We start from the raw sequence: 21,597 nt of genomic DNA on the forward strand, positions 1-21,597 counted from the left end.
AATCCATGCTATGCTTTATATCTCTATGTATAGGCCTATCGAACATCAATTTGGTTGCACAACTGGCGGGGAGGGGGGCATAGCGTGAGAATCCTTACTAGCTCGGTGCCGTCAATGTAGCACAAACCTGCTGACGTTCATTGACAGAGAACTTTATACCTAGTGTTATTATTTTGAACATCTGCCAATTACCTCACTGTGCTACCTAAAAAAGTGCTTTAATTGCTTACAACTATAAAGTACTTCTACTCTGGGAAGTGACAGTAACAAACACTTGCCAACAGAGTAACAAATGAAGTGAGAATTAAGGTAATATTTATATATGTTGTATTATGTACTTGTCTCTGTTGATCAAAATATGCCATTCTAGCAGATGGCCGGGACTTGATCCAGAACTCATGAAGACCTCAGTCATATTGTCGGATACTTTGAACTAGGAGGAAAAACCAAGCAAAGCTGACATGCCCTTAAATAGCCACAATACTGTCAAACAACCACAGTTTAAAGGGTCCCTGGGGAGTAACGGGGATGGCTCTGCTGCTCCACAACATCTTTACTAGGTGATTGGTGAACTGAGACTTCTTTGATAAATACGAACCTAGTTTATCGAACCTGAAAACAGTATTGTCAAACATGATATTTAACATGATATTTAACTAAAAACACAGTACAATCACATGGGCCACCATATACGTGAAAAGTGCGTTTGTAGCAGAGACTGAAGTACACAGATAACAAGCATTTGCAATGCAATAGGTCTCGCAGCATTAAAGTTTGAGGTATTGTCATTGCATATGACAATGTGTTGCATGAAATTTTTAGCAAAGTCTGTATTGCTGTATGAAGATGATTTGCAAGCTGTTAGTTGTAGATGAAGGTGGCAATGTGTACAAAATTTACATTCGCTTACTGTTCACAAACCTCCAGGCTTCACAAAGTTTGAAAAGTTTGCAACCTTAAACAAGTCACTGCAGAAGGATGTCCCCCTCCCCCCGACACAATTAGGAAAGTATCATGGAGGAGGGCGGGGTAGTTCACAAAGGCAACGTTTAACACCTCCACTAGGCTTCTGTTGAAAGCCTACTCCCGATAAACACCACATTGCGCCTAATGCAACAGCACTATGCAAAATGAAACAATATTCAGCAGCAAGGTTTAAGACATCAGATTTCGTCATGATTTTGAGTAAGCCAGGCAGCGTTTAAGAACAGGACGCTCACGTAGTCTTTGGAAGCCAATTATGGTACTGTTTTTTTAAGTGCATGGCAGAGTGTAGACGGGATGTCACTGTCACCCTCTGAACTGGAAGCTAGCCAGCCAGCAGCAGTTAAGAATTAAAGGCACTCAACGAGACAGTAACATTTCTACCTACTAGAATGAAGGGGGAAAAAAGCTTTGAAACTACAATCGTTCTTGTGCTGCCTTTCATACACGAGTGCTGAAGAGGGCGAGTGGGGAGGGTGGGATTGAGGAGAGGCACCCGGGCAGCCATTATGCATTACCAGCCTGCTTACTATTTTACAAATTAAGTTGGATGTGCTTTGCTAGGGGATGAAGGGTGTAGCGGGCGGCGGTGTAAGGAATGGAACAGACATACTTGGACCTCGAGGGTGAAAGGCTACACAGAGACGGGTCCGATGGGAGAGCTGTAGCAAATGTTGGCTATTACCCCAAACCTGCCTAGCTAGAATGTAAGGTTGGTGGCCACCAGTTGTGTGTTAACAGGGAAGGGTGTGTCATAATTTACACTGTCTCACTAAAAAGTAGAGCAGCAGACAGTGTACTATGGTCCTTATAGAACCGTATCATAAAAATACAGTGTTCTAAGAAGAAAAATCAATGGGAGTTCAGGTAGGTGATGCATTGGGTGCACGTATCAGTATGATGAATATTAGTATTGTGTAACACCTCTACTTCAATAATAGACACCAATGTGCTATTAAACCACTTCTGTGCGGCTGCACATTTTAGGATCATGGAAGTGACGCATCTTGTGTACAGACAGTAAAAGGTTTGAGAATAAATAAAAACAAATCTAAAATAAAACCATAAATGAATTGGTATGCACTACAATATTTTTACTATGCTGCCGGTACCAGGGCTTTGTACCCAAATAATACGATCAACAAATATCTGCAAGCCTTGAACTGCTTCACTTCCTCCTAACGCCCCCCTCCCCCCCAAAAAATAATAAGAAATAGGCTAAAACGTCTGTAGGAGCCACATTGGGTGCAACGAAAGAAAAGAACACACGAAAATAATACATTGCGCCCAGCAGTTCATGGATGCATATAGCGCCCTGCCTCTTTGAGAAAGAACCCAGTTCAACATTTCGATTCTACCCGCAGCCTGTGCCACGCTACGAAAAGGAATCAATCGCAGGCCTCTGAAGATGTCCTTAAAATGCTGTTATAAATGTTTGAGACCTGAGAAGAAGTCACCAAGATAAAAGGCAAGCACCTTTTATTGTAACTTTTTGCACCAGTGTATTGAAAAATCAATTGTAGTGAACAGACACCACTATATGTGTGTGTATGCATCTGTGGGCTTATATCTGTGTTTGCTTGTGTACTTGCAATGTAATATAGAAATGTCTTATTGTGTAGGTGCGTGCACGTGTGTGCGGTCTTATATGTGCCCTGGTGTATTTGCATGTCTGTGCATTTATGTGCGTGTGTTTCGATGTGCGTGCTTATATGTGCCCTGGTGTATTTGCGTGTCTGCATGTATGTGCTTGTGCTTCGATGTGTGCGTGCTTATATGTGCCCTGGTGTATTTGCGTGTCTGTGCTTTTATGTGCGTGTGTTTCGATGTGCGTGCTTACATGTGCCCTGGTGTATTTGCATGTCTGTGCATTTATGTGCGTGTGTTTCGATGTGCGTGCTTATATGTGCCCTGGTGTATTTGCGTGTCTGCATGTATGTGCTTGTGCTTCGATGTGTGCGTGCTTATATGTGCCCTGGTGTATTTGCGTGTCTGTGCTTTTATGTGCTTGTGTTTCGATGTGTGCATGTGTGTTCATGCTTATATGTGCCCTGGTGTATTTGCGTATCTGTGCTTTTATATGCTTGTGTTTCGATGTGTGCATGTGTATGTGTGCTTATGTATGCCCTGGTGTATTTGCGTGTGTATGTGCCCTGGTGTATTTGCGTGTCTGTGCTTTTATGTGCTTCTGTTTCGATGTGTGCATGTCTGTTCATGCTTATGTATGCCCTGGTGTATTTGCATGTCTGTGTTTTTATGTGCTTGTGTTTCGATGTGTGTGTGGGATTTTGTACACGGCTGTACCGATGTGCGGGTGCTTTCAGAAACTGCGGGGAGTGAAACAAAACATGATTTTTTTATTGCGAAAATCAAACAAAATGTTCGTCCACTTACACGAGATTAGTGAGTTGTGCCAGGACGCTACTGCGTCTGGCCTTGTTGTGTTGCCCCTTCGCCTTGTAAGTCACACGGTAATGATACATTCGGTTTTGGCATTACAAGTGAGATGTTGCTGCTGAGTTTGACGACTTTGCATTTTATTGTGTGCACGACAGGAGCTTAGTGAGTTCACAATTGAAATCACGAGGCACTTGGTCGGATGACCACACTTCTGGCTTAATAGCAGCTCGGTCCTTGTGAGTTCACCTTACTCCTTGTGCATAACGCAGCTTCCGTGGGTTTGTATTTTGATTTGCTGGATTCTGTTTGTTTGACATGCTGTCTTGGAAGTGACACAGCTCTTGTGAATTCACACTTACACTTCGCCTTGTAAATGATAGATCCCCTTAATCAAATTAAAGCACTATAGAACAATTGGTATTTATGTCCATCTTGCATCCACCGTACCCGCCAGTACAACCGAGCAATGGCATTAACTAAAGACATCTTGCATTTTTACAACGGTTTCTACTGGGGAGACAGAATAACAATATGTGGGTAGTCTCATAATGTCTATATTTTACACAAAACTTGCAGAGACTGTTTTCACAGATGAAAACAAAATGGCACGTCGGCAGACCTGCGAGGCCTTTACAGGTTTGCACTGACTTGAAGCACTGGGGGCTCGGGCATCTCGCTTCGCTGCGGTCTGCGGACTGTCTACTAAGGTTTTTTCCTCTCCCAGCAAACATGAAAACACAGCCCACAGGCCTCAGACATCTGGTAGTCCAATAAAGTGATCCTGTCTCAGACACCGAGCATTGATATCGGCTCACTCAATGCAGGTGCAGGATTCATCCTTTGCGTCAAGCTTCCGCTCAATGTGCTTCTCACATGACGTCTACATGCATTTAATGGGGCTTTGTGCGTCTTCACTTTTCTGACCAGTGTGCAGTTCCTCGGCATGTGCAATCGCAGCGCCAAGAAAGAGTTGTGGTTAATCCGCTTCCATTACTGTTTTCGCGGGAGGAAGCCGGCGCACAAAACAGCCAGTTCATTTTTAACTGGCCTTGCAAATGAACATTGTAAAGAGCTTTGCAGGCAATTACTCTTTTTCATGCAGTAAATTGGGGGGAGTACCTAGAATGCGAATCTATTTGTAAAAAAAACAAAAAACGCTATTTTCGATACTCTTCAAGAACTTCGCAGCCCAAATATGGGCCGGACATCACTCTCAAAAGAAGTGAAGGTTGTTCATGGACCTTTTACGAGATACAAGCAAGCAATCAGTACATAGATGCTGTCTGCAGCTGCGTGGGACGTCAATGACTGCTGTACCACAAACGTAAAAGTAACATGAGGAGACCTGGGAGGGCGGGGGCTGCCCGCGCATGCGCGGCATTTCTAACTTTTATTCTGAAGAGCCCCAGTTACAAATGTCGCGCATGCGCGGGCAGCCCCCGCCCTCCCAAGTCCAGCAGCTGAAGTCCCGGGTCCCAGGAGGGGGCCTGGGTGAAGAACATCGGGAAGCCTGGTGAGGTAAGAGGGGGAGGGGGGTGTAGCTGTGTGTGTGCGCGTGTGTAGCTGTACGTGTGTATGTATATGTGTGACTGTGTGTTTGTTAGCTGTGCGTGTGTATATGTGGGTTTGTGTGCCTGCGTGGGTGTATGTGTGTGCACATGCGTGAGTGTGGCTGTGTGTGGGAGCGGGCGAGAGCCTGTCTTGCTGTGAATCTGAGGCAGGAGCTGGGCGTGCGCGCCCACGAGGTTAAGTCGACGCTCGTGCCCGGCCCCTGTCTCAGATTCCCAGGAGACGGACGGCTATAGTTGTCGAGCTGGACTCAGCATGCTTCGCATGCTTTCTCCAAGGCTCGACCTAAAAACTCATTGTCGTAACAAGGCCTGTTCATGTCAATACTGCTATAAACAATGCTCCCTTCTTCAAGGTGAAAAATAAACAAGCAATATTAAATTGCATAATGGTGCAGCTAATACAAGTTTTGACACTAATTGTACTTAATGCTTGGATGTTGAATCTGAGTAGGCAATACATACGGTCTGCCATATTATACTGTAAGTGATCTGTTCCAACCAGGCATTTAAGTGTGCTCTATGTTAATGTCTGCACAGTCCTTCACTTTCCACAAGCAATGCCGCGTTCCACTTATTCTGAGTTGTGGAACAATAACTTTGTGAGTATATTATATCATTTGATGTATGATACAATATATTTTTCACTTACAGCGAATTACTCAAGATATGTGCGCAAGTACATTCATTGGTTGTGATGAAGAGGACTCCTAAAGGTCTCTTCCCTAGAAGTCAATATATATCTTAAATATATCCGTAGAATCCCTATTGATTAACTACATTAGATTCCCTGATTATGAGGATTACAGGCACACTCCAATATTTTAACAAATTGGGTCAATGATGAGGCAGGTTATGTGACCCTGAGAAAGGCTGTGCCCTGTTAGGCGCGTAGTACACCCCGGGAGTGCGGACTGTCTGCCCCTTAGCAAGCGCTTGGCTTACGTCTCTCTGCAGGGGCAGGGCTGAGTATGCCCAGCTGCCCCTGCGAGTAAGGGAGGGTGCTACAGATGCTATTCAGGCACAAATGTTCCACTTGGCCGGCCCCAGCGGATTCTTAATTCCCGCGCAGGGCATTGTGTACCCAGTCCTTTACAGTGGCATCTGCAGCTGTGGGTTGTAATGTGAGGGTGCTTCACAACATGAATGTAAATGTCACCGAAATGTAATGTAGCTCGGCTCAGGCAGAATAGGTCTCATAACTGCTATAGATGTGACAGACAAAAGGCATTCTCACCTCTTGTCGGACCAGGTTACCTGTACACTGCACATTTGACTTTGATAGCATTGTCCAATCAAAGATACAAATTATGTCACATAACATTTTTATATACCCAGAAGCAAAGGTTGCTAGGAAAATATACAATCCAGGGTCATATGACATTTTTAGGAAGATGGAGGGTCAACAATAGCCTTTACTATTGTTTGTTGTATTTATACTTTAGGCAGCTGTGTAGGGGGCGGACACACACATATCTGCCTTAACAGAGAGACAGTTAAAGCAATTTGGAAACATCCTATAAACAGAACATATGGGAATGAGGCTAGTTAGTAGGATGCAGTCACTGAAGAGTTCAGAATATCAGCTTTTCAGAGCAAGTGAATTAGGAACATAGCTGTAAATGGATTTCCTTACAGAGGTGCAGTGCTCGACAACATGTTAGTGCAATTGTAGATCTACAATTATACTCATAGAGACGTGCCATGTGCAGTGTTGTAATCATTCTCCAAACACCTCAGTGGTCAGGGTGCAAGAATGTTTCAAGCCACATTATATATATTAGAAAGGGAAACAGTGATTGGAAATGTCCTAGTCCAAGGGCTTTTCAGCAACTGACTACATTAAAATGCATAAGCAGGTGTTACAGTACTAATGGTCTGAGCTATTGTTCACAATACAACCACAAAACATCCTATGAACACTGGAAATGTTGAGTGGGATAACATGTTTTTTTAGGTCTCGCCTGTCGTTAGCAGCGTGCATGCGCTGCACTCGCCATGCAAGGGTCTCTTGGAATCGATACAGATTCCTAAGTAACTTAAAGCCCCGCCCTTGTTTTCAATTGGCTTGCATCATCATTTATGTTAAACGCTGGTGCGTGATTGAAAACCTGGCTTTGGGGTTCCCGCGTTGTCCACTTTTAGAACGGCCCATCTGGACAGGCCGAAGCCATTTTGGATTCCCGTGATGTAGGAGGCCTTGCTCCTAGCTTGTTTAGGGGTGCTGTTGTAGACAGTCCAGTGCGCCGGACAGAGTCTCTCTTTCCAGCTACTACTGCCTGAGAACTGCGGACCACAGCAGATTTGGAGTCTGGCAGATGTAGGGTATCCACTTACAAATGGGCTCTTTTTTATAGTGTGTATGTGTGTGTGTAAATGTATATAACAAACAGTTAGTGCCCTGATTCTGCCAAACTCTACACTTTCTGTGTCTTCCTAGGTTAAACATCTGTTACTGACTTCAATTCCATCCCCCAGGTTTGGCCATTGCAGCTAGCGCCCAGTACAGCGCTCCTTTGTAAGGAGGTACATTCGTGCTTCGGAGGTACTGAGACACACTTACACACAGAAGTTTTACCCTAATATGAAGGCTTATTAATGTCCAAAGACAAACCTGCACAGCAGCAGCTCACTCACTTCACATAATACTTGGAACATCTTTCGACAGAGATCAGCAAGGGAGTCTGTGTGTAGTTCCTGCTGAGCCGCTTATGTCTAGACTTAGCAGGCTGCTGCCCTTTGCCCTCTGCGGCCCCTTCGGAATCAGACAAGGGCATGCTGTATGCACCTGGGTCCTGAGGGGGTGCTCTGAAATGGTTGTACTATGTCGCTTGCAAAGCTCTTAAAATGCCTCTTAAATTGATCAGACAACACTCCGTCACTAAAACAGTTTAATGGCGTGTTGCAGGGGAGAGAAGAGGGTTGGTGCAGAGGGGCTGAATTGACCCTGAGGCCAGGGAGGGGCCGGTGTCCTGGCTTATATAAACAGGGTGACCAGTGTGAGTGCGAGGTAAGACAGACGAAGAGACATCTCCTGGTGAGTACTCTGCGAGGGAGATTGCGCTTGGCTTTACTAACTATCTCAGACAGTAAGAGAGTTTACTAGGGAAGTTGTTCGGATTAATACCTGTTGTTTTTGTGAGGATGCAGAGACTCTTTGTGTACCCGGGCACTTTTACACCTGCACACATCCAATGCATGCACAAACAGAAACACACATCACATCCATAAACATCAGACTTAAAAACCAGGCAAACACCTAAACAAACATACACACAAAACATACTGTTGGACCCGGCCTCGTGGCGTGGTCCTACCCCTCCCGCATGGTGGGCCCGGGACGACATCGGCCTCCGTCGACCCGCCGTCGACCCCCCTGAACACGAACCATCGACGAGAGCAGCCCCCCTGGCAACCCACAGCTCTCCCCCCCTGGGATCCCAGCGGACCCTGCTCGCCAACACTGCCGGTCTGGCGACCATGCCAGGCCACCATTTCCGGCCCGACTCCATCTTGGGCCCATCACGTCCCGAACACGTGGCCGCAGCCATCCCTGGCCCCGGCCCCAGCGAAGCCCCGACATCGAGGCACCAAGATCCTCCCAGGTGGTAGAGTGGCCACTTGGCGGATCCCGGAGGAGGGGAGTTTCGATGGGCCTCCAGCCATCTCCAGACGCCTGGTGTCGATCGCCCTCCAGCCTCCCTGGGCCCTGGCTCCACCCCCCTGCTGGGTATCTGCACACCTTCATCCCGGCCCCTCGGACCCCCAGGCGCGAGGGTCCGGACATCAAAGGACTCCAGTCCTATATCTGGGCCAGCCCTGGATTAGGACTCCAGTTGTATCTTGGAGTCGAAGCCCTGCTGACCTTGTCGCGGCTGATCCTGATCCGAACTCGTACACCTGAACCACCTTCGAGGCCCTGCTGACGCTGTTGCGGCCTGACCGAGCTGAACCATATTCGAGGCCCTGCTGACGCTGTCGCGGCCTGACCGAGCTGAACCATCTTCGAGGCCCTGCTGACGCTGTCGCGGCCTGACCGAGCTGAACCATCTTCGAGGCCCTGCTGACGCTGTCGCGGCCTGACCAAGCTGAACCACCTTCGAGGCCCTGCTGACACTGTCGCGGCCTGACCAAGCTGAACCACCTTCGAGGCCCCGCTGACGCTGTCGCGGCCTGACTCCTTGAACTATCCACGCACTAGTTGGTGCCAAGACTGTCCCGCTACCCCATTATTCCCGAAACCACGACTTTATGGATCCCCCGATCCCTACTTGCTAACCTGCTAAGAACGTGCCTTAATTTCTTATATAAAGATACTTGTGAATACTCCGTCGTGTGGTGTCCGTCTGTAGTAGTGTGATTGCTCAGCTGGTACGATTGTAGGAGAAGAGCCTCGCCCAGGAGGCCTCCCTACGGCGCTCGGCCTATTCCATAGAGAGAGGTGAGTCTCGGGCCGGGCAGTCAGACATCTTCTGTCTCCCCTGGGGTCGCCTTTCCAACCTTGCTGGCAAGCGACGGGATCCGAGCCCGCGCAAATCGTACAGCGAGTAATTCGCCACTACTAACAGAGACCCACAACCACGATGACTACTAAGGAAACCGGAACGACCACAGAATTCCAGAAGGAGCGATTAGAGGAGTACACCCATAAAGAACTCAAACAATTCTGCAAAGCCCTGGGTATCGCTACCACCGGACTAAGCACAAAAGACGATTTCAAAGACGCGCTGCAAACGTGGGTGGAGACCGGAGCGACCCCACCCCAGGCTAACGATGACATTATCCTAGAAGTACCCCTGAGTACGGTCATAGCCCCAGTGGAAGAAAGAACCGCCAACAGAGAACCGGGCCTCTCCCACGAAGACGCCGGGGAGCGAGAGAGGAGTCGGCTCCATGAACTAGAGCTCGCCCGACTCCGGCTGGATGGAGAACTTCAATTAGCAGAAAAGAAAATGGCCATTGAGCAACTACGATTAGAAGGAGATTTGGAAGAAAGGCGGAGGCAAAGGGAATTGGAAGAAAAAAGCTCACGTACGAACACGAGCGTGGCCTCAAAGAACTAGAGATCAAGTCCAAGACCGAAGAGGCTGGCGCCGCGATAACCTGGAACCCTCCACCTCCTGCCGACCCGAAGGTCCACATTCCCAAAGATATCGTCAAGGAATACTACAAGAATGACGATATCCAGCAATGGATCAAGGCGTATGAAGTTGCCATGACCGCGCACCGCATCCCGCGAAAAGATTGGGGTGCCGGCTTATGGGGGAGATTTGTCAGCGAAGGGAGGGACACCCTGCTCGAGCTGGCTGAGGAAGTGATGTCCTCCTATGACCACATGAAGGACGCCCTGCTCACCCGGTATGGCCTCACCCCCGAGATGTACCGACAGAGGATCAGAGACTGCAAAAAGATCCCCGGTACCACGTGAGTGGAATACGTAAACTTTTATAGCCGGGCCCTGGAAGGATGGATAAAGGGCAGCAAAGTGTCCACCTACGAGCAGCTGTTCGACCTTATCGTTTGGGAGCACCTCTCCAACAACTGCTTTGTCGAGCTCAGACAGCATCTCCTCGACAGCAAGCTGACCGAGCCCCGAAAACTCGCCGTCGAAGCTGATCGATGGGTGAGCACCCGGGTCCCCCGGACCCCGATAGGAGAAACGGGACGGAACGGCCAGGGGCACCCCCGCCAGCGTGGCGGCGGAGGAGGCCAGAACAGGAGCCGAGACTTCCCGGCGACCCCGGGCCGGAGCCCGCCTCGGGGGTCCCCCCAGAATAAACATTCGCCAACCCTGACCAGAAGAGGACCCCCTCCAGCACGGCCGGGGCCCCGCCCGAACATTACTTGCCACAGATGCCAGCGGCCCGGTCACTATGCCAGTGACCCCCTCTGCCCCATGAACCAGCGCCCCGGCACCACCGGGCCTCCGACCCGCCAGTTCCCTGCTGCAGCCCTGGGGGAAGGGGGAGAAGAAGGCGAAGAGGTCTACAATGAAGATCAGACCGAGTATGAACCGGCCGCCATGGCCCTAGCCTCCCTGGGCGAAAGAGGCATGGTCCCCCAAGCCCCTCTACCGAGCAACACTCAAAAATACCGTCAGTGGGTCCACATCAATGGACGACGGACCGAAGCCCTCCGAGACACGGGAGCCAGTGTGACGGCCGTCCGCTGCCACTTGGTGACCCCCGAACAGATCATACCCAACGTGCGATGCCCCATGAGGGCCGCCGACAACTCCGAGACTCTGTGTCAGATGGCCCGAATCCCCTTCGAGTGGGGGGGGTGTCGGGCACCCTCAAGGTGACCGTCCGGGACGACGCCCCCGTGGACTGCCTCCTCGGAAACGACCTCGAGAGCTCTCCCTGGGCCCAAGTCGAGCGGAGAGAACATCTAGGAATGATGGGACTACCAGAGTGGGTCTGCGCTACGACCCGATCTATGACTGCCTGGGCCCCGGCGGCACCCGAGGCCACCCCGACTGAAGAACCGGAGTGGCCCGTGCCACCACCGCCCGCAGTCAATGAAGAATCCGAGCCCGAGCCATCAGAGCATGACCGAGAAGGCAGCGCCGAACTCAGCGACATACCCGAACTAGCCCAATGGCGCCAGGAGGGTGGTCCCACCCGAGAACAATTCCGGCAGGAACAGAAGGCCTGCCCCTCCCTCGAGGGGACCCGACAGCAAGCCACAGCCCAAGCTGCCGGGGACACCTCGGGGTCCCACTGGATATACTGGGACCACGGCCTTCTATACAGTGAACAGAAAATTGCCGAGCTGGGGGCCAGCCGAGTGTTGGTGGTCCCCCTACGATTCAGAGACTTTCTCTTGAACCTGGCACACGATGTGCCCCTCGCCGGGCACCTGGGGCAGGACAAAACTTACAGCCGCCTGGTGACCCATTTCTACTGGCCGAAAATGCGCAACGATGTGCATAACCACTGCCGCACCTGCCCGACATGCCAAGCCAGCGGAAAGAGCGGGGGGAAGGTGAAGGCCCCGCTCCAACCCTTTCCAGTGGTGACCACTCCCTTCGAGCGAGTGGGGATCGACATCGTGGGGACCTTGGACCCCCGAACCTCTCAAGGGCATCGCTTCATCCTCGTCCTGGTGGACCATGCCACCCGCTATCCCGAAGCCATCCCCCTACGAACCATAACGGCTCCCGTGGTGGGCCGAGCACTGATGGGGATCTTCTCCAGAGTGGGGTTCCCCCGAGAAGTCGTGACCGATCGGGGCACAAACTTTATATCTAAGTATATGCGGTCCCTGTGGCAACAGTGCGGGGTCACATATAAGTTCACCACCACGTATCACCCCCAAGGGAATGGACTTGTGGAGCGGTTTAACCAAACACTCAAGGGGATGATCCAGGGCCTAGAAGAACCCCTCTGCCGCAAATGGGACGTCCTGCTGCCCTGCCTCCTGTTCGCCTATCGGGAGGTACCACAGAAATCCCTGGGGTTCAGCCCCTTCGAACTCTTGTACGGGCACCCTGTCCGAGGTCCCCTCAGCCTGGTCAAAGAAGGCTGGGAAACTACAGTCCAAGACGCCCCGCCGGATGTCTACCGGTACCTCCTGACCCTCCGAAGCCAGACTCGGAAGTTCCGGGCCCTTGCCGAGGCCAACCTTGAGGCCAGTCAGGAAGACATGAAACGCTGGTATGACCAGAACGCTTCATCCATCGAGTTCGAGCCCGGCCAGCAGGTCTGGTTTATGCCCCCGGTCGAGCCTTGCCCGCACAGAACTGAGCCTGCTGCTAGCTACCGATGATGGGGCCGAAGACGACTCCGAGCCCCTGCCCGACCTCCTAAGGTGCGCTGAGAAAGACGGCTCCGTCGAGGGAATATCTCTCTCCTCCGACCTGACCCCCGCACAGCGCCGAAACTGCCAAGAGCTGTTGGAGCAATTTACGGACCTGTTCTCCCTCACCCCCGGGGTTACCCAGTGGTGTGTCCACGATGTCGACACCGGGGACAGCCAGTCAGTGCGACACCGGGCCTACTGAGTTCCCGACCGAGTTCGGGCCTGCATCCAGACAGAAGTTACCAAAATGCTGGCCATGGGGGTGGTCGAACCCTCCGACAGTCCCTGGGCCAGCCCAGTTGTCCTGGTCCCCAAAGCCGCCGCACCTGGCACCTCTCCAGAACTCAGGTTTTGTGTTGACTACCGGGGACTAAATGCTGTTACCAGAACCGACGCACATCCCATCCCCCGGGCCGATGAACTAATCGACCGCCTGGGAGCCGCCAAGTACCTCAGTACTTTCGACCTCACAGCAGGGTACTGGCAGGTCGGCCTCACCCCTGGCGCCCAGGAGCGATCGGCCTTCTCCACACCCGATGGCCACTTCCAATTCAAGGTGATGCCCTTCGGCATGAAAAACGCCCCAGCAACTTTCCAGAGACTGGTGAACAAAGTGCTGGCGGGGCTAGAAGAATTCAGCGCCGCCTATCTAGACGACATTGCAGTGTACAGCCACCACTGGGCCGAGCACCTGAAGCACCTCTGGGAGGTCCTGACGGCCCTCCGACGGGCCGGACTAACAATAAAGGCCAGCAAGTGCCAAATAGGTCAAGGGTCCGTGACCTACCTGGGACACCAAGTGGGGAGCGGCCATGTGGCTCCCCTCCAACCCAAGATTGACGCCATCGTGGCCTGGGAGCCCCCGGTCAACCAGACAGCCGTCCGAGCCTTCCTGGGGCTCACTGGATATTATCGGCGCTTCATAAAGAACTATGGGAGCATTGTGGGTCCCCTCACTTAAATGACCTCGAAGAACCGGCCACAGAAAGTACCATGGACACCCGCGTGTCAGGTGGCCTTCGAGACTTTGAAAACAGCCATGTGCACCGCCCCTGTGCTCCAAGCCCCTGACTACAGCCGGGAGTTCATAGTCCAGACCGACGCCTCGGAGCACGGCATTGGGGCGGTCCTATCTCAGATTGACCCCGAGGGGATTGACCATCCTGTGGCCTTCATCAGCCGGCGGCTGCTGGCCAGAGAGCAGCGATGGAGCACCCTTGAGAGAGAGGCCTTCGCCGTCGTGTGGGCCCTCAAGAAACTCCGGCCCTACCTCTTCGGCACCCACTTCCGGGTCCAGACTGACCACCGGCCCCTGCGGTGGCTGATGCAGATGCGTGGCGAAAACCCAAAGCTGCTGCGATGGTCCATCTCCCTCCAAGGGATGGACTTCACTGTGAAGCATCGCCCTGGCAACGACCACGCCAACGCTGACGGCCTGTCCCGCTTCTTCCGCCTCGACGAGGAGAATACCCAGGAAGATGGGTGACTCTCCCCGCCTTCAGCTGGAGGGGACGTGTGTTGGACCCGGCCTCGTGGCGTGGTCCTACCCCTCCCGCATGGCGGGCCCGGGACGACATCGGCCTCTGTCGACCCACCGTCGACCCCCCTGAACACGAACCATCGACGAGAGCAGCCCCCCTGGCAACCCACAGCTCTCCCCCCCTGGGATCCCAGCGGACCCTGCTCGCCAACACTGCCAGTCTGGCGACCATGCCAGGCCACCATTTCCAGCTCGACTCCATCTTGGGCCCATCACGTCCCGAACACGTGGCCGCAGCCATCCCTGGCCCCAGCGAAGCCCCGACATCGAGGCACCAAGATCCTCCCAGGTGGTAGAGTGGCCACTTGGCGGATCCCGGAGGAGAGGAGTTTCGATGGGCCTCCAGCCATCCCCAGACGCCTGGTGTCGATCGCCCTCCAGCCTCCCTGGGCCCTGGATCCACCCCTGCTGGGTGTCTGGACACCTTCATCCCGGCCCCTCGGACCCCCAGGCGCGAGGGTCCGGACATCAAAGGACTCCAGTCCTATATCTGGGCCAGCCCTGGATTAGGACTCCAGTTGTATCTTGGAGTCGAAGCCCTGCTGAACTTGTCGCGGCTGATCCTCATCCGAACTCGTACACCTGAACCACCTTCGAGGCCCTGCTGACGCTGTCGCGGCCTGACCGAGCTGAACCATATTCGAGGCCGTGCTGACGCTGTCGCGGCCTGACCGAGCTGAACCATCTTCGAGGCCCTGCTGACGCTGTCGCGGCCTGACCGAGCTGAACCATCTTCGAGGCCCTGCTGACGCTGTCGCGGCCTGACCGAGCTGAACCACCTTCGAGGCCCTGCTGACGCTGTCGCGGCCTGACCAAGCTGAACCACCTTCGAGGCCCTGCTGACGCTGTCGCGGCCTGACCAAGCTGAACCATCTTCGAGGCCCTGCTGACGCTGTCGCGGCCTGACCAAGCTGAACCACCTTCGAGGCCCTGCTGACGCTGTCGCGGCCTGACCAAGCTGAACCACCTTCGAGGCCCTGCTGACAACTTTATGGATCCCCCGATCCCTACTTGCTAACCTGCTAAGAACGTGCCTTCATTTCTTATATAAAGATACTTGTGAATACTCCGTCGTGTGGTGTCCGTCTGTAGTAGTGTGATTGCTCAGCTGGTACGATTGTGGGAGGAGAGCCTCGCCCAGGAGGCCTCCCTACGGCGCTCGGCCTATTCCATAGAGAGAGGTGAGTCTCGGGGCGGGCAGTCAGACATCTTCTGTCTCCCCTGGGGTCGCCTTTCCAACACATACAGTTCAGACACACATGCACACATACACACACCACATCCATACACTTCAGACACCCACACACATATACAAACACAACACATCCATACATATCAGATGCATAAACCTAATACCGAAGCGCACACACACATCACATCCACACACATCAGACACACAGATACACACAGCAGATTCAGACATATACACATTAGGCAATCACCAGTCATTACATTGGGACTGCATCGAGTGCCTGAGGTGGGGATCCAGGTAACAAGCATCAAACGTCATCTTAAAGAGGTCAAAGTAAAGGTCCTGGACTCTGTGCAGCCATACCCCAGCAGTCACCCATATTTATCAGTATGTGCCACTGAGTGCTCATTTGATCTTGGTACGTCAACTGTGGTCAAGTGTCTTGTGTACATGTCCACCAGATCAGAACTGCATCTATTAAGATCAGTGGTGCTGAAACGATTTTCAGGGTGGGGGATACTGCCAACAATGTTGCGGCAAGTAACACATAGGCCCGCGAACAATCCAAGCGTTTCATTAAGGACAAGTCCATTCAGGAGACTGGTCAAGGTGTGGTATGGAGCAAGGGGCGCATTATGAAGAATAGGTTATTAAAAGCATCATGTGATATAGCACACATACATCATGTATCCATTGATAAGGCTGCAAACGTTGCACTGATGCAGTTTTACTGATAGAACTATATAGCTCACATACCATAAGGTGTAAATATCTGGTTTCAACAAATGTTTATCTTTTACTCATCCCAAGTAAAGGATATTCATTTGTTTTGGTCCTATGAAATATTTGTTTCCGTCACACTTCAAGCGTGCTTTCCTAACTGCTGATGTTTCAAAAATGTGTACAATTGATTTACAGGTATTTACATTTTGTTGCATAAAAAAAACAAGCATGTGCAATGCAATAGGTCTCGCATTTACGCAGGTTTAAGCTATTGGCATTTAAAATGACAATGCCATTGATGTTTTAAACACAAAAATAAAAATAAAAGATATTGTAATTTGCAATGTTAATAGCTCAAACTCGGGTAAATGCGAGACCTATTGCATTACAAATGCTTGTTTACGCTGACGCTGGAGCTTGTTAGAGAATGATGTTAACACATTAAGTGTAGGAAATGTTAAGACTTAGCAGTGTGGACATTCTTAGGTCGACACAAACCACCATGACTCCTAATAGTGAAGGCATAGCTAATACCTTCCCTGAGTTCCCAGGATGGTTTAGATCTCAGTCTGGGCAGGTTAGAGATTCCTACACCTAGTAATTGTCTAGTTTCTTTATACATTTCAAATGTTGACACTCAGCAAAACTTTCCTAATTTTAGAATTGTTTCTAGCACTGTAGCTTTTTCTATGGTAGACATAAAATTTCAGGTTTGATGGCCAGAATACAAAAATGCTTATGGTCTGAAGGTATTTTGCTGAGACATTATTTACTACTGTGTGAATAGACAGGACAAACATGTGACTAAAATGTCCTACAGCACTGGCCACTACCACATTTACAATCTCTCTTGTATATTTATTGTGGGCATTTAACTAAAAATAATCCTTTATTTATTGTATTTTAGCACTGAAGCTCCTTTCAGTGTAAAAACAGGAATATAAGGAGGCCATCAATCCTAAATTCCAAGTCATTCTGATTGCATTTTAAAATGCAAACCACACACAATAGTATTTTTAATACACTGTTGTTACATTCACTCAACTATCTTAAGTATCCAATCACAATTATTATAGATACAAAGTAGAAAATATTGGAGACTCACCTCATCAGATTTTCATATGATTGCTCCTTTACCTTGATATCTTTAGGAGAAAGTGAGACAATACAATTTGGTCTTTGATCTGAAACAGTCAACTAAAAACTACATGCAACCCTAAAGAAACAAATACATTTCAATTTAAACAATAAAGTTCAAGGGAACGGAAAGGCATTGGTATCATTTAATTAGACTTGACCAATTGATTCAGAACAATTCAAAGTCTACATTCCAATGGATCTGCACATTCAATGTCTATATTTTATTAGACTTTATTTATTTGTAACTTGCTCATGCAGGTGGAAACGGGGGCTCCAAAGTGTGTAAGGGACAGTATGGGGGTGTTACTCGGTATTCGTGTGGGGCAGAGTTCTCCGATTAATTGACCCATGGCTGTTGATGGTAGCCATTGAGTGCAAAACATCTTCCATTTGGGGGTTTCCATATTATTTATTAAGTATTTTATTTGTCTTTTCTAAAGCACTAGAAACCACTGAGTTACCTTCAGGACACTTTGGATCATACATATAGAAGTGACAGAAAGTAAAAATCAGTCAGCTGTTTTATTATAAACTAGTACATGGATCATGGATGTTGATACAGAGATTGTAAAGAATTGGAGAAGAGTCAATGGAGTCTCAAGTGAATAAGGAAGGGGATGCAGCAGATTTTAGTTGTCGTAGGGGATGAGGCTCTGTTAAGCAGGTCTTGGAAAGATTCAAAGGTTCAATCGATCTGGATATCACAACTTGTGCCAATAAACTGTGGGTCTTTCTTGCACAAGTATGCTGAAGGGAGTTGGAAAGAGTTGGGTACTGAGCACTGCCTTTATCTAATCCCGTTGATTAGCATCTGGTCAGAATGAAGTGCCTTTGCAAGCACTGTGAGAGTGTGGTGTTCATGTTTTTGTGGGTTAGTGTATCCCATTGCTCATGCCAGCGCCTACCTCTTCTGAGATCCCGTTTCTGCTGTGTCCACTTGTCCTCGGTTATCTCTGTTTCTGTTTTAAGCTATGAAAAGGCTGGTACAAAAAACTGGGAGTGGAAGAAAGTGCAAGGCTGTTAGCTTGCAAGGAGGGAGGGTGGTTTGTCAGGAATGATAAGTAGAGAGAAGGTAGATGGAGGGCAGAATCCTTAAGAAGCAGGCTAAGTTAGGGAAGGCAAAGACATGGGTACTTCTGGGACAGAACGTCCACTGGCCAGAAGTGAGGAAAAAACATAGAGCCTATTACAACGTGCGTATAACACTTTTGAATAATATTTAGTCTGTGTTTTTTCTCGATGGGTAAAAAGGGCCAGACTAGAACACCTTAATGTATAGAAACAGTAGAGTGATGCACAAAAATAGACAATTTGAAACTGCAAATACTTGAGAGAAGCTCATTTACTAATAGCAGTTTGAAATAGGTTGGGGGCTTTACGAAGATTTTGTGAACTGTGAGAAAGACAGTGAGGGAGAGAGAAAGCATAAAACAGTGTGCAAGAGAAATAGAAAGATATGGATGTGCAGAGAAAGAGAAGGGGAGAGAGAAATTGGAAGAAGTAGAGATACACAGAAATAGATAGAAAGAGAGAGACAACACAGTGTTGCCCAAAAATAGTACTTCATGGAGATTCTAAAGTCACATGTATCAAATATTATCCACTGCTAGGAAGGATCTCCCTGAATCATTTTCCATAAACTCTATCAATGCATCCCTTTTGTGAGGAGAATGTCCCACCTCAGATTTGATGCTAGGCCCACTAGTAACATTACAGGCCCTGGGTACAAGTAGTTCAACTTTACTAGGAATGTGCATGTCAATCAAAATGCCAATTGAGTATAAGTCAATTTTACTATGTTTTAAGGAGCGAGCACAAACATTTAAATACTAGTTAGCAGTCCTATTAGCCAACAGAAACGGGTTCAGCATAATGGAAGAATGAAGGCAAAAACATTGGGGATGACCCTGCATAAAGTGCCAAGTCCAATAGGTATTCTAACACTCATCCAACTATACTACTTTGGATGACCAAATTAATGGTACTTTTAGCAGTATGAGAATCAATCAACGCATTGCTCATTTTTTGAAGAACCCTGAGAATATTTACACAATAATGACATCCTCTTTTTTTAAACATGGCAATTTAAGAGATCTTCTACAACATGAATACATGGGGCAGGTGGTCATTCTGATTACTGAAATGGACTATAGGTTAATGCCTGTCTTTGTGCACACACCCTCTCACTTATTCATGCTCGAAACATATAATTAATACTTTTCAATATATACATACTGCACTGTGCTCATTTATGATAATTTATGCGTATAGAAATTCATTTAAACTTCAGTGTCGTAGGCCAATTGATACCTAAACCCAGAAACAGGTCCATCATGAACTATATTATTGTTTTGAAGGACAGTAGAAAAAGGGGATTTTCCAGAAAGAGATACCAAATACTCTGAGTTACTTTATATGTCCTATTTCCTCCTATGGTACAATAGTCAGTAATCAGGTGTACTTCTTGTTCGCTTTAATGTCCCTAAGAAAGAAATGTATTAGGCTCATTTAACCATCACTGAGGCACCCTCACCTAAAAATGCAAAGATCAGGCAAATTCTTAAACAAAACACTGGTCAATCTTTTCCAAGTGGCTTGAGTGTCACGGAGCAGGACACGTACAACATCTACCTACTGTTAATTCTCATCACTGTTTTTATCAATCATGCCCTTCACTCTGATTGTTGTAGAATATTACAGGAGTGTGACCCATTAACCACGTTGGGATTAGGGTAGACAATCTGAGTGAAAAACACAATATCCCAACTGGTATTATTCAAAAAAGGCAATTAAACATGTATGCGAAAAGTATTACGTGAACAGAAACAAGGAGACTCATTTGGTTATGAAACGTGCTCATGGCATAATATAATTAAAGAAAGAAGAGGGGGGAAAACAAAATATACAGTTGTATCAGCACTATACTCTAATGAATAACAAAACAACCCGATTTGGACTTGGTGCTCAGCATGTGCAAGTGGCATAAAGTGCGGCGACGCAAGTGACAATTGTGATCAGCATGAACGGCGCATGGTATAAAAGTGTTACATATATACAGTGAATTGAGAGAACAATGTGGCTCCAAATAAATTGCGATGCGAAAGTTTTTTGGTTTGCAGTAGTGATTTGGACGAGCCACATTTGGAATTGCGCCCTTTATAGCGCTGAATGGTCGACAAAGTTTCGATCCGTCTTAGTTGGGATCATCTTCAGGACCGGGTTGTGGTTGGAAAAACAGTGCTGTACAGGTAAGGAAGGAAGATGGTAAGGGTAGGGAGGGAGTAGGGTGGGCGCTGGCGCTCAAGAGGTAGGAAGAGGGGAAGGTTGGCAGTTGGGAGGTGGTGTGGGAGCCCAAGAAGTGGAGCAGGAGGCTTCTACAGATGTAGGGTCGGGTGGAACATGGATGGGGGTGTGTGTGTGTGTGCTGGTCAATTGGGTCAGGGGGATGTGCAAGATATCGGAGTGCGGGGGGGCCTTATAGATTAGCCCAGGTGGGAAAAGTGGGAGGGGGAACCAAGAGATGGAGGGGGTGATGGAACAGCGGGGTATAAACCGTGAGGGCTGGCGTGGGTGAGGCTACGGGAGTGGATGTGCCGGAAGGGAGCCGGTGGGGACAGCGAGCGCGGTGGACACAGCGGGGGTAGGCGTGGGTGGGCAGTGGGTGAGACTGCGGGAGTAAGTATGAGGAAGAGTGCTGGTGTACACAGCGAGCGGCCGGTGCTGTGGAAAACATCCAAAGTATACTGGCCCAGTGTCATGATTCGAGAAAGTAGCCGTCGTGTTGAAGGGATTTGGTGCGGAAAGAGCGATGACTCGTGAGTAGCGAGGCGTTAATCGAGAAGCAGGCAGGAATTACCTGAAAATCAGTGGGACTCGATATGTGAAATCGGGTCCGATGAACCATCGTCATGAAGCTGCCTGTGGGAGGGAGAAGAGGCATGAGACCGCTGTTGTGCTCGGACTGAGCACGGATCATATGAAACAAGGCATGCGAGCAGAGATGAGAGTGGCGAGGGTCCGCGGGGTGGTGGAATATTAAAGGCTCAGGGTGATGACGGCTTACCTTAGCTGAATTAGGCAGCGTGGATCGGCGTAAACTCGCCACTTTGTGTGCAGAGTGCCGTGGTCAGGGACGGGAGTCAAAGGCGGAGGTCCGAGACTAATAGGAAGGGTCACGTGGGAAGGGACACGTCGGAGCGTAAGTGGGGGGAGTGGCGGGGGAAAGGAAGGGAACGAGAGAACGGTGT

General features: G+C 49.4%; 1 protein-coding gene across 1 annotated transcript in view; it reads right to left on the reverse strand.

Annotated features, from left to right (window-relative positions):
• Nucleotides 1-21,597, reverse strand: part of DPH5 (diphthamide biosynthesis 5) — a 375,297-nt gene that overhangs the window by 86,159 nt on the left and 267,541 nt on the right. Inside the window, exon 5 of the mRNA XM_078644604.1 lies at nt 17,316-17,355. Within this exon, the coding sequence (XP_078500730.1) occupies nt 17,316-17,355 (40 nt within the window). The remainder of the gene's footprint in view (nt 1-17,315; nt 17,356-21,597) is intronic.

The sequence above is a fragment of the Lissotriton helveticus genome, chromosome 1_1 (assembly GCF_964261635.1).
Source record: "Lissotriton helveticus chromosome 1_1, aLisHel1.1, whole genome shotgun sequence".
In the NCBI taxonomy this organism is placed as follows: Eukaryota; Metazoa; Chordata; class Amphibia; order Caudata; family Salamandridae; genus Lissotriton; species Lissotriton helveticus.